Source organism: Anopheles coluzzii, chromosome X (assembly GCF_943734685.1).
Source record: "Anopheles coluzzii chromosome X, AcolN3, whole genome shotgun sequence".
NCBI lineage: Eukaryota > Metazoa > Arthropoda > Insecta > Diptera > Culicidae > Anopheles > Anopheles coluzzii.
In genome coordinates, this window is record NC_064669.1 from 17,237,346 (window position 1) to 17,251,404 (window position 14,059).

Below are 14,059 nucleotides of genomic sequence, written 5' to 3' on the forward strand. Positions count from 1 at the left end.
TTTTTAGATGTATGATGATGTATTCCAAAATATTTAATATGCCCAATCCCACCTAAAACTTGTCCGTTGTGGGTTCAACCGTCGCATGGACCGTCTCCCCGTAGTAAAGCAAGCTATCCGGCTGCGTGGTTTTTTTCTAAGAATTCTCGAAAGAAGTTCTGTTCTGTCAAGAAGACGAATGATAAATAGCTCAAGCTTTAAGATTATTTAGAAATGTATGAATTCCTACTAATTTGTTAATCTTTCGAGGCATAAACATCTTTTGAGATTCATGAATCATACGAGATTCAAGAATCTTCAAGAATCATACGAATCTGAATCTGATTTACTACACTATACTAGTGTTGGGAAAATCTGATTCAGATTCATAAATCTAAATGAATCTTTAACATGATTCAATTATTCTGAATCTCGATTTCAAAGATTCATGAATCCTAAAGAATCATCTAACTCGAAGATTCATGAACCTCCAACGATTACAGGACCTCCAAAGATTCTTGAATCTCGAAAGATTCAAGAATCTCTAGGGATTCGTGAATTTCAGGAGATTCATAAATCTCCATGGGTTCATAGAGCTTGAGCTTCTTATTATTCTTCTTGGAGTAACAACCTACATGACCATGTCAGCCTATACAGACATTCGAGAATTCTTGGCAAGTACCACGCATCATACAGTAGAACGTCGATTATCCGGGGGCGGATTAACCGATAGGCGGCTTAACCGTGCTTATAAATGTGACAGCTGTTCAAACGTACAGCGAACATTTGCTGCGATAGTCAAGTGGGCAACCAGTTTATTGTGCAGCTCTGTAGTGTCTAGGGGTATTTTCGAAATTCATTTTTGTTCATGAACAGTTGTTAAACCTACAGTTAGTGATTAAAATAATATTCTACTAACGATTAATCGATTGATTCAAGGTGAATTAATCATAAAACTAATCAATTCTATAATTTTTATATGAATTTGACATTTCTTGGACCATTATCCGTGCAAATCGATTAACCGGTAACCGCCCGGTCGCGAGCTGCCCGGATAATCGACGTTCCACTGTAGTTTGTTATGCTACGGGGAGACGCTCCATGCGAGGCTTGAACCCACGACAGGCATGTTGTTGGGCATAATCGTGCAATTCCGGTTTTTTTTTATAGATTCTTGAGTCCCTGGACTATAATGGATTTATGAACCTTATAGCTTCATAAATATTTGAAGATTCTTAGATCTTTCATTCCATGATGATTCATGATTCCTTGGAGATTCTTGATTCTTTCGAATCTTTAGAGATTCATTAATACCCTGTGTTACGTTCAGCGATTGTGGATGGTTTTCCATTTTCCGTGCGTTTCCCCCACGGTTACCGTCTCACGCCTGTGAGCTTTGTATGCCACGGAACGTCTCACGCAATGAGCTGTGGCGTGCTGCTTAACATAAAGCTTGATTTGACAAGTAATAAGCGAAAGTTAAGTTCAATATTCGAAGGGCACCGACGTTTATTATAGGTGTTTACCTATAGCAAACAAAATAATATTGATAACTTTTCACATGAAATTTTTGCCCAGCTCACCTCGTCATATAAATCTTGACCGCTTCTGGGATGTTTACATCGCTGGCAGCAGCGACAGCGGAACGAGAAAGAAGAACAAAGAAAGAAGAGGCTGAGATAAACAAAAGTCCAAACGCACGGATCATTTCGTGCCGTTATGAGTCAGCAGCAGTAGCTCTTCTAAACAATGGCGAAACCGTGCGTGATAGCGTTTTGTGTCGTGATTGCGCTGTAAGTAATGTGCACAGTTGTAAAAATCGCATCTTTGTTGCACCCATTTCCCATACCCATTGTAAATGTGCCATTGCGTTCTATTTTCTTCGGCGTTTCTGTTGTTGTCTTCAGCTCCTTCTCGTGGGAAGTCCTCGGCGAGCCGGAATGCATGGAACTACACCAGTTTCTCAAAGCGGTGGAGAAGCTGATGGTATCGCTACCGTACCATACCTATCCCGTCTTTAATCTGTGCACCAGCCCGAAGGCAATCGAGGACTATCACAATGCCACCGCGTTCTACCGGAACGTGACGCAGTCGCCCATCTGCCAGCGGTACCTCGTGCAGAACCGGATGAACGTGTACGAGACGATCTACAACCAGCTGACCGGGCTGTGGAGCTCGGCGAACTGTGACGCCTGTGCCGGGGCGGTGAACGAAACCGCCGAGTTTATGCGCCTGTCGACCGTGCTGGACCACTGCATCGTTGTGCATGCAGCCAGCCCGTGCGAGTTGTGCGCGGACGACTATCAGCGCGTGCAGGACTTTTACGCCCGGCTGGACAAGGCGCAGCACGGCCCGGACCGGCTCTGCTTCGACATCGCGGACCGGATGAACCAGACGCGCCGGTCCTGGTCCGGCACGCACAACTGCTGCAACGACAAGCGCCGCTCGATGGTGGCGTTCGCGTCGGTCGCATCGGTCGCCTGCGCGCTGCCCTTGCTGTTCTACGCGGTCATGCACGTGGTCACGGTGCGGCAGGAGGCGCGTCGGCTTAACCTGCTGACCGCATCGAGCGGGGGAAGCGCTCGGTGCGAGGAACGATCGCAGCCGTCCGGCTCGTCGGTCCAGCGGCCGGGCAACGGTGTGCTGCGCCAGCCGGAAATGGAACGTATCGCCGAGACGGACGCTGACGAGGAGGAGGAAGAAGAGGAAGAGCTGAAGACGCAGGCAAGTGACGGGTCAGGGAGCGGGACAGCAAAGGAGGACGCCACCAAAACCAACAATCTCGACGTGAAGGTTAGCAACCTGATCGACATTGCGAGCCCGGAGGAGGAGCACACGATGCCGCTACCACCGGCCCGGACGGATGCATCGGACGACGAAAGTCTGCTGCAGTGAGGTGGATAAGGGCGCGTTAGGAAGTAGAAGTAGAGCGTTAGGAAGTAAGCCATGTTACAGTTTTGCGTTTTTTTTGCGATTTTGCTACAGAATCATTCGAATCATTCCCGGTCGGATTGGGCGAAGTTCAGTTCGACTGGCCACATCCAAAAACTTGTAGCTGTACAGAGCGAAAGAAACGTTGGAAAAATAAACGATTGAACTCTCGAGCGTATCGTTGCGGCGTGTTTGAAACTCCTCGCGAGAACGGTTGCCGTTTGTGCGCATCGCAAAGAAAGGAAATTGTGTAAAGGTAAACGGGGCAAAATGGTCACCCTGCATTAAAACATTATTTCACCGCAAAGATACATTCCAAGGCTCAAAATGTATTAATTGCAGTTTTCTATGAATACCATGTAAGTTTTATAACCCGTAATTAACAAATATTCAAGAAAAATACATAATAAGATTCAACAGCCTACAGGTGTCTCCCGACATACGACTGTATTTGGGACCGAAAAAATGCCTTAAAGCAAGGACCGTAAAGATATCAGGTCAAGTTATAAGCCCGTTTTGACAGCTAGGTGGAAGAAGAATTGACGAAGAAAACTGACAGTTAGTTTTCCGCTTTTGGCGAACGCTTCAAGTTCTCGAAGGAAAATTTCCATTATAAATCACGGACTGAGTTCTAATAAACTAAAATATTCACCCAAATTGATCTCCACCAAATAATGACCATGCAAAACGTAAACAATCCATCAATACATATACAAGCGGAAAACCATCTGTCAAAATCGGAGCCCAGGGGGGGGGGGGGATCGCCAAAACCGCTATAACTACACCTCATTATACATTCCACCTTGCCTTCCCAAGCGCCACAGATTAAGCTTAAACGACTGAAAAATTGAATATCCATAGAAAAAAATGAAAGCTCCACAGCTTCATTGGTTTGATCAATAGATGGCGTATTAAAACTAAGCATTATATTGCTATCCTTTTCTTGCAATGTGTTTCGACAAGTTTCTTCTTATTATGACCTATATACCCAAGCGCCACAGATCAAGCTTAAACGACTGGAAAATTAAATATCCATAGAAAAAAATGAAAGCTCCACAGCTTCATTGGTTTGATCAATAGATGGCGTAATACAACTCATCATAATATTGCTATCTTTTTCTTGCAATGTGTTTCGACAAGTTTCATCTTAACATGACCTATATAGCCTTCTAACTTTCTGAGCAAAAATCTATATGAATGGTCGTGTGGTCAGATACGTGGGTATCAACACCAACGATCATTACTCAAATCTCACTTGCTTCAGTGCTGGTGGTTTCCATTGGAGTTTAGTATTTAAACAATTGTATCGCCGTTCTAGTTCTAGCGATGCATAACTTCAATGCGAAACCATACAATAGTACAGAGGAAATGAGAAAGCTCTCCTCCAAGCGATGAAGCTCAACTGGTTGGGGTATCCCACCAACAGAGAGCGTCACCAGCTTTTTTGCTATTTTTAGAATGCATGAGTCGTTTGCCGTCTGCTAAACGAAGTCTTTCTATATTCCGTTTAGGTAGAGAACTTGAGTCGTTTAGAAGCCGTTTAGTGGTCGTTTAGTGGATTTGTGGCACTTGGGTAGCCTTCTAACTTTCTGAGCAAAAATCTATATAAATGGTCGTGTGGTCAGATACGTGGGTATCAACACCAACGATCATTACTCAAATCTCACTTGCTTCAGTGCTGGTGGTTTCGGTTGGAGTTTAGTATTTAAACAATTGTATCGCCGTTCTAGTTCTAGCGATGCATAACTTCAATGCAAAACCATACAACAGTACAGAGGAAATGAGAAAGCTCTCCTCCAAGCGATGAAGCTCCACTGGTTGGGGTATCCCACCAACAGATAACGCCATCAGCTTTTTTGCTATTTTTAGAATGCATGAGTCGTTTGCCGTCTGCTAAACGAAGTATTTCTATATTCCGTTTAGGTAGAGAGCTTGAGTCGTTTAGAAGGTGTTTAGTGGTCGTTTAGTGGATTTGTGGCACTTGGGTTAAAGCAAGGCGTAAGTCGAAATAGTCGTATGTGAGCGTTTCTACATACACCGAGACTGCAGCTGACAAAAAGGTGACAGCATGTTTTGACAGCGTCTGACAGCATTTTCGGTGAGAGAAATCTTCTCGGCATGCAAAGATATAGTGTCTAGTGATATTTTTTTTACTTCAGTTTTGATAAAAGACAATTGTTAAATCTATTGTTATGGATTCAAAACATATTCTACTAGTGATAAATTGATTGGTTTCATGTGAATTCCTAGTAAATCAGAGAATTTTATAATTTTTAAATGATTTTTATTTATTTATTTATTTATTTATTTAATTAAATTGTCCGCCAAAGGCTTAACAATATGTTGCTTAAAAACTAAGGAGAGGAAGGAATGTACGGGTTAACGAATTATGGAGTGGGAAGGGTGATAGTGTTGCGAAGGAGGGAGCGGAAACGGGAGGGTGGGATATGGTAGTCGAAGAGATCGGAGTGGTCATTGAAGGTGGCTAACGCTCGTAGGAGTGGGTCATTTTGGCCGTAACGGGTTCGGCGAAATTCAATGTAGAGGGGAGCTCTCGGGCGTAAGGGTCGAGACGGAACATAAAAGGGTATACGCGACAGGAGAGATGGGGAATCGAGGTCAGAGGAGAGAAGATTGGCAACAAAAAGGGACTGGATGATAGAATGTCTGGCTTGGATAGGTTCCAGACTAAGCAGGCGACAACGGACATGATATGGAGGAATAGAAGATTGATTGGGAAGGAAGCGACGAATGGCAATACGGGTAAATTTGCGTTGGACTTTCTCTAGCCTAGCCATGGCAGTGATACCGGGTGGAGACCAAACGACTGCAGCGTATTCAAGAGTGGGACGGACCCAACAGCAGTATAAGGACTTAAGGCACATTGGATCTCTTATTTCGCATGCTAAACGAAGGATTAATCCAAGAGCTTTGTTGGCTTTTTTTAAGACGAATTCGACATGTACATTAAACAGTAATTTTTCGTCCAACCATACACCGAGATCTTCCAATGATGAGACGCGAACAAGTTGAGAGCCACAAATGTAGTAGTTCCAGAGAACTTTGTGGGATGAACGACCAAACGATATGACAGAGCATTTTTGAGGACATAAACGGAGACCATTGAGGCAACACCAATCAGAAAAATTGTCCAGCACATGCTGGAGGACATTACAGTCATTTTGACATTTCTTAGATCATTATCCGTAGATATCAAGGATAATGTATTTAGAAGGTTGATTTTTATCGCTTTTGCTGGGCGACATTGTGGGGGACATCTTTCACTCTCTGCATACAAATTTCATTACCCCGCACCACCTCTCCCCGATTTTTATACCGGAGCCCCCGGAAGAGAAATGTCATGTCGAGAAATGTCATTTTGCTCTGAACAACTTCACCTTGTCATTTATAACACCTTGGCAGAAATCGATAAACCGGCATCCGCCGGTCCATTTTGCCCCAATTTTCCATATGTACGCATGAGGGGCGACAGCTTGACAGCTGGTATGGTTTGTTGTTTTGTCTGGCCTGCTTCGCCTGACACAACGTCGGTAAACAATCGCTACGCTACACGCCCTGTTGTTCCCCGAATCCGACCACATCCAACCGTGGCGGAAAATCGTGTGGTCGTGCCAGAAGTAAGATGTTTTCCCTGCTGGCACGGTGCCACTAGACTCGCGCATCGGTTCGTGCGTAAATCCGTCGCAGTGTCCGCTGGCCGCCGTGCATCGGTTCGTCGTTCGGTGCGTATGCTTGCGGGTGCATACGGTAAATAGAAACACACACACGCAAGTACACGCACGCATAGCTACAGGTCTGGAAAATTGAGGTCCCCGCAATATGTTGCGGGTGGCGCACGCGATCACGAGGGCGTAAGCAGAAACTTTCCCCTATTCCCGTTGGTCAAACCCGCTCAATGTCCTTTCCCAAACAGCGCTTCGTGCGGCAGTGGTTGCCTGGGTGAAAGGAGGGTGGTGGGTGGCTAGTGTGCGAAGCGCGTACCAATATTTGTGGGTACGCGAAAAAAAAATCCATCAAAAACAGTGTTCCAGGTGTAAGCGCACCAGCCGCCAGTGGCTTCTGTGCAGGCGTGACCTTCCGGCATGAGGGTACAGTACTGGATCGGTGCGATAGCAGCTGTCCTCTGTGCCGTGTGCGTGTACTCGCCCATTTTCCTTTACTTTCTGCTGTTCGTCCTCTACTCGTTGGTGCTGATTGCTGTCGGTAAGTCTGGCACGGCTGTGGAGTGGTTGGGCAGGAAGAAAAAGAAAAAGGTAATCTTGGTCGTTCGTTCCCCCTTTCTGCAGCGGTGTTTGGCACCATCTATGTGCACTACAAGCTAACCAACCGTGAACCGGTCTCGTACGTCGACCAAGGGGAAGACCAGCAAGCGAATGTCCTGTACAATGCCACACGGTAAGACGATGCGCGTTCCTCCCTTTACGACACCCTGTGATGCACAAATCCCACTAACGCTCGATTTGAATTTTCTCGCCCAGCTCGCCGCTGTTTGGCAACGGTACGCCCGGATCCTCGCCCGGGATCTCCCGCCACCAGGGGGGCCGTTCGGCGGGCGGCACCGGTGGATCGACAGGCGGGTCCGGCCAGCCCCAGCTGCCGATCATCTTCGGGCGCACGGTCGACGGGCTGCTGCAGCAGATCATCGACAACGCGATGCGCGATCTGGTCGGGCCGGCCCTAGAGCTGGTGGTCGCGAACCCGCGCCGCATCGTCGAGCTGCTGCGCGAGGACATCTGGCTCAGCATTGAGAAGCTGCACGAGCGGGCCGCCCGCATCGACGCACCGAAGCTGATCGCTTGCGACTTTGTTGCGAAGGTGACGCTGCATCTACAAAAGATCCGCCGGCAAACGGCGGCGGCCACGAACGGCGGGACTAAGCGTGAGGGTGGGCCAGCGGAGGCTACGGGCGAACAAGCCGATCCCGTCGTGACCGCCTCCTACCTCGCGTCGACCGAGAAGGAGCTCGACTTTCTCAAGAAGATTGGCGAGATACTGGTCATCTTTCTGCTACCGCGCGGCTACTCGCTCTCCCCGGTGAAGGATCTGCTGAGCGAGGTGCTCGCCTACCGGGTGCTGCACCCGGCGATCCACTACCTGACCGCGCCCGACTTCATCAACCAGCAGATCGTGGAGTGCATCGAGACGCGGCTGGTCGCGGTCGCGATCCAGAAGCGCAGCCACGAGTACGCGGCCAACTTCGAGGACTTTCTGCGCATCATCGACATGACGCAGACGGTCGAGGAACTGCAGTCGATACGGGCGAGCATCGTGAGCGACATCCGGCAGGCGACGGCTATGCAAACGATGCAGCGGACCCGGGGCGGCTTCGCGATGGCGGCCTGTGACGGCGCCGACACGGGCGGGTCGGCCGACAACGGTGGTGCCAGCGGTGGTGATGGGGAGCCGGCGGCCGCCACCCAGCGCCTGAAGCGCTACATCCAGCAGCTGTCGTACGCGAAAAGCCAGTGCGAACAGTGTCTGGCGCGGCTCGGCTGGGAGGGATGCGTGAGCAACGATGTGGACCTGTCGCTCGCCGACATCCTGTCCACGGTCGGGGGTCGCCGCGCGCTCACCGCATTCCTCGAGCCGCTCAACGCGGCCAGCCTGGTCGGGTACTACACGACGGTGGAGGAGCTGCGCCGGGCGGCCCGCTCCGCCTGGCACCAGCTCGGGGCGGAGATTTTCTACACGTACGTGCGGGCACCCAGCTCGGAGATCCCGCTCGACAAAGCGACGCGCAAGCGCATGGAGGCGTTCCTGGTCGGGGACGTCGGCGGCCCGGACGTGTTCTACGAGGTGCAGCGTGAGTGTCTGGCGCTGCTCGAGCAGAAATACTACCGGCCGTTCCTGCTGAGCGACGAGTACGGCCGGCTGAAGCGGTCGCTGACGCAGGACGAGTTTAAGGAGCTGATCGCGTCGAGCGGTACAAGCGGCGTCAGCGGCGGTGGATGCGGCGGGCTCGAGAACGAGCTGATGCTGCAGCACGCCACCAGTCAGGACAGCCAGGAGAGCCAGGAAAGCTCGACAGGCAGCACGGCGAACGGGGGCGGCGGCGAGGGTGCCACCGATCCGGCCCTGGCCGATCTGAGCAACCATTCGCAGTACGCGCGCAACAAGCTGGACCGGCTGGACGAGAAGTTGGCGAATAAGCAGCAGGCGCTGGAAGCGCTGAAGCAATCGCTCAAGCCCGACTCGAAGCTGCTGCTGATGCTGGAGCGGGAGATCGAATGGCTGCGGGGCGAGCGCCGCCAACTCGAGTCGCACCTGCTGCGCACCGCCGTTTGGGGCGAGTATCTCGGCAGCTGGCGGGCGATCGTCGAGAGCGTCGACTTTTCCGACGACCGGGAGCCGCCCCAGTTTATGATCGTGGTGCAGGTGGACGAGATGAACGACTACGGTAGCGGTGGTAGTGGCGGACGGGACGACACCACCGTCACGACGGCACTCGAGGCGACCGACACGATCTCGACCGGGTGGGTGGTGGTGCGGTCGCTCGCCCAGTTCCACGCCCTACACCGCAAGCTGCGCCCGATGTGCGTGGAGCTGCGCCAACTCGATCTGCCCTCGAACAACGCGTTCAAGCTGTTCTTGCTCAAGAACGATCGGGCTCTGCTGGAGAAGGCCAAGGCGCAGGTCCAGCGCTATCTCAGCTTCATCCTCGAGGACGACCACCTGAACCAGAGCGAGGCGGTGTACGAGTTCCTCAGCCCGAGCTCGGACCGGCTGAAGCAGGGCGTGCTGACCGGCAACCCGTCGCCGTCGAAGAAGCAGACTTCTAAGTTTTCGCTTGCCACCATCTTCCGCAGCAACAGCGACAAGCTGGAGCAGCTCTGGCATGTCGGGAGCGGTGGTGGTGCTGGCGGCGAGCGCCCGTTTGGCAGTGGCGGCGGTGGCGGCACCGACCACCATCCCGACTTCACGCCGGAAGACGCCGACCAGGTGTCACTGTATCTGGAGGGTGGTCCCGCACCGTCCGGCCCCAGCTCGTCCGGCGCCTCCCCGCCCACCGACGGTGCCGCCGTCGCGATGGAGCTGCGCGACTCGATTGCCGAGCCGCTGTACGGGCTGCTCGGCGAGATATTCGATCTCGGCGGCGTGTTTCGCTGGCTGCGCAAGAGCCTCATCTCGTTCGTGCAGATCACGTACGGGCAGACGATCAACCGGCAGCTGCGCGAATCGATCGCCGCCCTGTTCGACGAGCCGATGCTGCACGCGTACGCCAGTGCCGTCCTGCGCAGCCTCTGGCCGGGCGGCGGCACGCTGCAGGCGGACGGCGTCCGGCTCCTGCCGTCCGCCGAGCGTACCGAGGACGAGCGCGAGATGATCATGAACGCGGCCCGGTCCCTGCTGCAGGACAACATACCGGAGCTGCTGTGCAGCCTGATCGGGGCGCAGAACGCGCGCCAGGGTGCGCTCAAGCTGTTCGAGGTGCTCCAGAACTCGCTCTACAACAAGCAGCTGTTTTACGATCTGCTCGAAACGCTCATGCTGGAGCTGTTCCCGGAGATACGCCAGCTCAAACCGGCCGCGGCGGGCAGCACCGGCAATTGTGCGACCGTCGCGCCCGGCCACGCTACCGGCAGTAGTAGCAGCAGCACGGTCCTGCGGCCACGCGAGTACCACCATCAACCGGCAGCGGCGGGTTCGTCGCCTGCCGCACCGATCTATTCACCACCGACGCCAACGGGGGCGGTGGGTTCCGCTTCGGGAACACCTATTAGAAGCATATCATAAAATCCCCCCCCCCTCCATCCACCTTTCACTGCAGCTTTTGCGAAGGAAACTGATCTTTTTTTTACTCTTTTTTGTTTTGAAAAGTATTATTATTATTTTATTCTCTGAATTGTAGAGGAAATTTTGGACAAGCATTCCCCATGTGCTTATGCCCATTCCCTGCCTTAAGGGACCCCCCCTTATTGACCTATTGCAATTTCCTGATCGTTTGTGTGGGCTGGCGTGGCAGCTAAGACGAGGCCTAAACAGTGCTGCAAAATGTCACTGACAATGTCATACAAAAATTGAGTGAAACAAAATCCACGTCAGCGTCACGTACTGAATTGTGATAATCAGAGGCGATACTCAAAACGGTTGGTGAGATAAATGCATGCTTCGTGACATTTTTGCGACCAACGCTTGGTCAGTCACTATGACATGACTTTTTTTCACTGTGATCAGTTCTGCAAAAATGTCGCTGACATAGTCATGACAAATTCCGGCTGAAACAAAATAATGTCAGCGTCACGTGCTCTATTGTGATGATCAGAGGTGAGACTCAAACAGCTGTTGCGACCATCACATGCTTGGTGACATTGTGTGCAACCATCTCTTGGTCAGTCACTTGGTCGCGACATTTTCTGACGATGATAATCACGATAGTCATGGGAGGTATGCGGTGCGTGCGAGTGCGAATCTGCTTTGATTGTCTGTTGGGTCAAACAGAACGAGAAAGTATGCTCTTTTTGTCGCTCGCGACCATATGCCAAGTATATTCCAAGAATACAGGCGGTCCCCGAGATACACGGTACCTCTTATACGCGGATTCGGAGATACGCGGTTTTCTAAATTTGACAATTCTTTGAGCAAATTGTACTGATTTGACACATCAATTGCAAACTGCCAAATAATTTCCGTTTTGATCGAATGTTAAAAACTATTTCAAAAGGTTTAAAACAGTTATATTCAGTCAGAATCATATCAAATAATTCATAAAGTGACTAAAACCGCCCCCTACTTGCAAAATTACACGAAAATTTGTGATATTTTAGCTGGAAATCACGAGATTCGACTTACGCGGAAATTCGAGATACGCGGTATTTTGCGGAAGTTTTCGGTCCCCATTAATCGTGTATCTCGGGGACCGCCTGTATTGTGATTATCACCGACAGAAAATGTCGTGACCAAGTGAGTGATCAAGAGTTAGGTGCTAAACCAAATGTCATCAAGCATGTGATTGGTCCACCAACTGTTTGAGTCTCACCTCTGATCATCTCAGTTGTGCACGTGAGCTGATTTGAGCTTCGTTTCAGTCATGACTGTTGGTGACGGAAACAGTGGCATTTGGCAGCACTGTTCACAGCCAGAAATGATTATGCTTGTGACAGCATTAAGCTCAGCTTGTCAGTCAAAGTATCGCGGTTGACTCAAGCACTCGCATGCCCTTTCATTGAGTATCAGCAATGAGCATCAAGCTACTACGAATATGTTCGTTGGTGAATATCTCGTGATGCTCATGACATTTTGCAGCAATGCTTCTAACCATGCACAAACAGTTTGCACCGTTCACGTCCCATAGGTTTTGTTTGAAAAACTGAATTGGCCATTCACTAAAAGACATAGATGTAGACCCCTCTCGTATTAAATATCAGTTCCAAAAACTCCCCAAACTGGGGTGATAGTGCTATAATAAGGGTGCATCTGGCGTGCATCGACGAGTCTAGTCAAACATTCGCAATGACATAATCGTACATGTTTAGTGTGGTGCACGAAGCTGGCCAATGGGCGATCGTGTTAGGCAAAGTCCCAGGTTCGTTTGCTTAGCAGGTTAGGTTGAGTTACAACGCGCGTTACCCATCCTGAGTGCAGCATTTCCAATCACTATGTTTAAGCGTTTAGCCATAAGCCGGGAACGGGTAGAGTAGGTGGTGTATTTAATGCATTCCTTTGTCGGTACGGTACAGTATTTGCACACATCCTCGGATGCAGTATTGGGGTTTATTTGCCGTTCAGGGTAACCAGAAACCCTGCTAAACGTATTTGCTAAACTAAGACTATCCAGGTGTGGGCCCTTTTTGCTCACTTGTAGGGTTAAGGCAATGTGTAACAAAAACAAGTGAAACCAAAAAAACGAAACACTGTATGTAGGTCTAATTTTTTCCTCTATCCCATCCCACCCAAAACACCCACACATACACACACACAAATAGTGCAAGTGGAAAAAGCGAAGATAAAGCAAAATATGTGTGATGTTGCTGCTCTGCCAGCCTATCCGCGGTATGCATATCGCTCTAGAAAACGGTGTCTAAAGCTAGGAGAGGTAAAAGAGCATATAGCAAAAAACGAAGAAAATTGTGTGTCGATGTGCAAAAGAAACGTGTTACAGCATATTAACAAACCAAAGCAAACCAAACAGAGCAAAAAACCAGCATGCGAAGCACCAGCACCTGCTGTGTCCGTGATGTGTCCTTTCCGTATACATATACACATGAATATGCTTTTAAATGTGCTGTGAGTGAATCGAACTGGACAACTGTGTGAATGAGTACCATATGAGCTGATAAGACAAACCAGAAAACAATGATAATAAAGATTTAATCAAAGTATGTATCATGCGGTGTGTGGTTTCCTTTGCAAGGTTTTTTTTTTTTTTTTTTTTTTTCAAACAGAAATCGATTCATGATTTCAAATTTCAAGCAACGGTAGATCTGACGCAATTGGTTAAACACGAAAGAAACATTAACCTAATGAAAGGCTATTTTCGATAAAATCTGTACAAAAATAAACAGAGCTGAACGTGGAAAAGGGAAACACGAATGAAACTGAACATAAAGGAAGGCTGCTTTCGGAAATTTACAAGATATACGCGTTTAATTTCGGAGAAGAGCAACATCCCATTCAAAATTTATGACCTACCCGTGTATAGTTCATAGTTATAGAAGTAAGGGTTACAATTTAAAATACAATTTTAAAAAATATTAAAAAAAAATTGTAAATTTTTGGCATGTTTTTTGCTGCAATGAAACATGTTTTTCTATGCATTCAAGTCAGTGGGGCTTATTCTTTTCTTTTTCTCAATTGGAGTCGAGTCGAGAAACTTGTCTCGATTGCTTTTTGAAATATGCTCATTGTTACAGAAGTCTGCTAGCTAAAATCCATCTAAACGGGCATCCGAAATCGCAGTAGGCATCAAAGCGCCAGACGATGAAATACATTGAAAATGCGTGCACAGAATTTGAATATAAGCAAAAATTAGGAATTTCCTAAAAAAAAGAAATCACCTTTTTTATATAATTTCAATGCATTATCTCTTTTGTGCCTTTTGGTCCATCAAATTTTAATTTATTGACGTTTCAATGATTTTGCTTTAATTCATATTTACACATACTAGCATTGCATCCGATGAATTCAGGTA

General features: G+C 48.9%; 2 protein-coding genes across 2 annotated transcripts; both read left to right on the plus strand.

The window, feature by feature from the left end:
* The first annotated feature begins 1,484 nt into the window (after positions 1–1,484).
* Positions 1,485–3,088, plus strand: LOC120955916 (osteopetrosis-associated transmembrane protein 1). Its single transcript, XM_040377149.2, has 2 exons — positions 1,485–1,772; positions 1,887–3,088. The coding sequence occupies exons 1-2, from the start codon at positions 1,729–1,731 to the stop codon at positions 2,872–2,874; spliced, it is 1,032 nt and encodes a 343-aa protein (XP_040233083.1). The 5' UTR covers positions 1,485–1,728; the 3' UTR covers positions 2,875–3,088.
* Positions 3,089–6,121: 3,033 nt separating this feature from the next.
* LOC120955720 (sorting nexin-25) lies at positions 6,122–13,254 on the plus strand. The gene is made up of 3 exons (XM_040376825.2): positions 6,122–7,134; positions 7,218–7,326; positions 7,410–13,254. The coding sequence occupies exons 1-3, from the start codon at positions 7,014–7,016 to the stop codon at positions 10,663–10,665; spliced, it is 3,486 nt and encodes a 1,161-aa protein (XP_040232759.1). The 5' UTR covers positions 6,122–7,013; the 3' UTR covers positions 10,666–13,254.
* The last annotated feature ends 805 nt before the right edge of the window (positions 13,255–14,059 follow it).

What these genes read in the sequence shown, in the direction of transcription:
- LOC120955720 (XM_040376825.2), top strand. Translation starts at nt 7,014, where the DNA reads ATGAGGGTACAGTACTGGATCGGTGCGATAGCAGCTGTCCTCTGTGCC. An exon ending in GTTGGTGCTGATTGCTGTCG is followed by an intron (nt 7,135 to 7,217) that starts GTAAGTCTGGCA and finishes CCCTTTCTGCAG; the next exon opens with CGGTGTTTGGCACCATCTAT. An exon ending in GTCCTGTACAATGCCACACG is followed by an intron (nt 7,327 to 7,409) that starts GTAAGACGATGC and finishes TTTCTCGCCCAG; the next exon opens with CTCGCCGCTGTTTGGCAACG.
- LOC120955916 (XM_040377149.2), top strand. Translation starts at nt 1,729, where the DNA reads ATGGCGAAACCGTGCGTGATAGCGTTTTGTGTCGTGATTGCGCT. An exon ending in TTTTGTGTCGTGATTGCGCT is followed by an intron (nt 1,773 to 1,886) that starts GTAAGTAATGTG and finishes TGTTGTCTTCAG; the next exon opens with CTCCTTCTCGTGGGAAGTCC.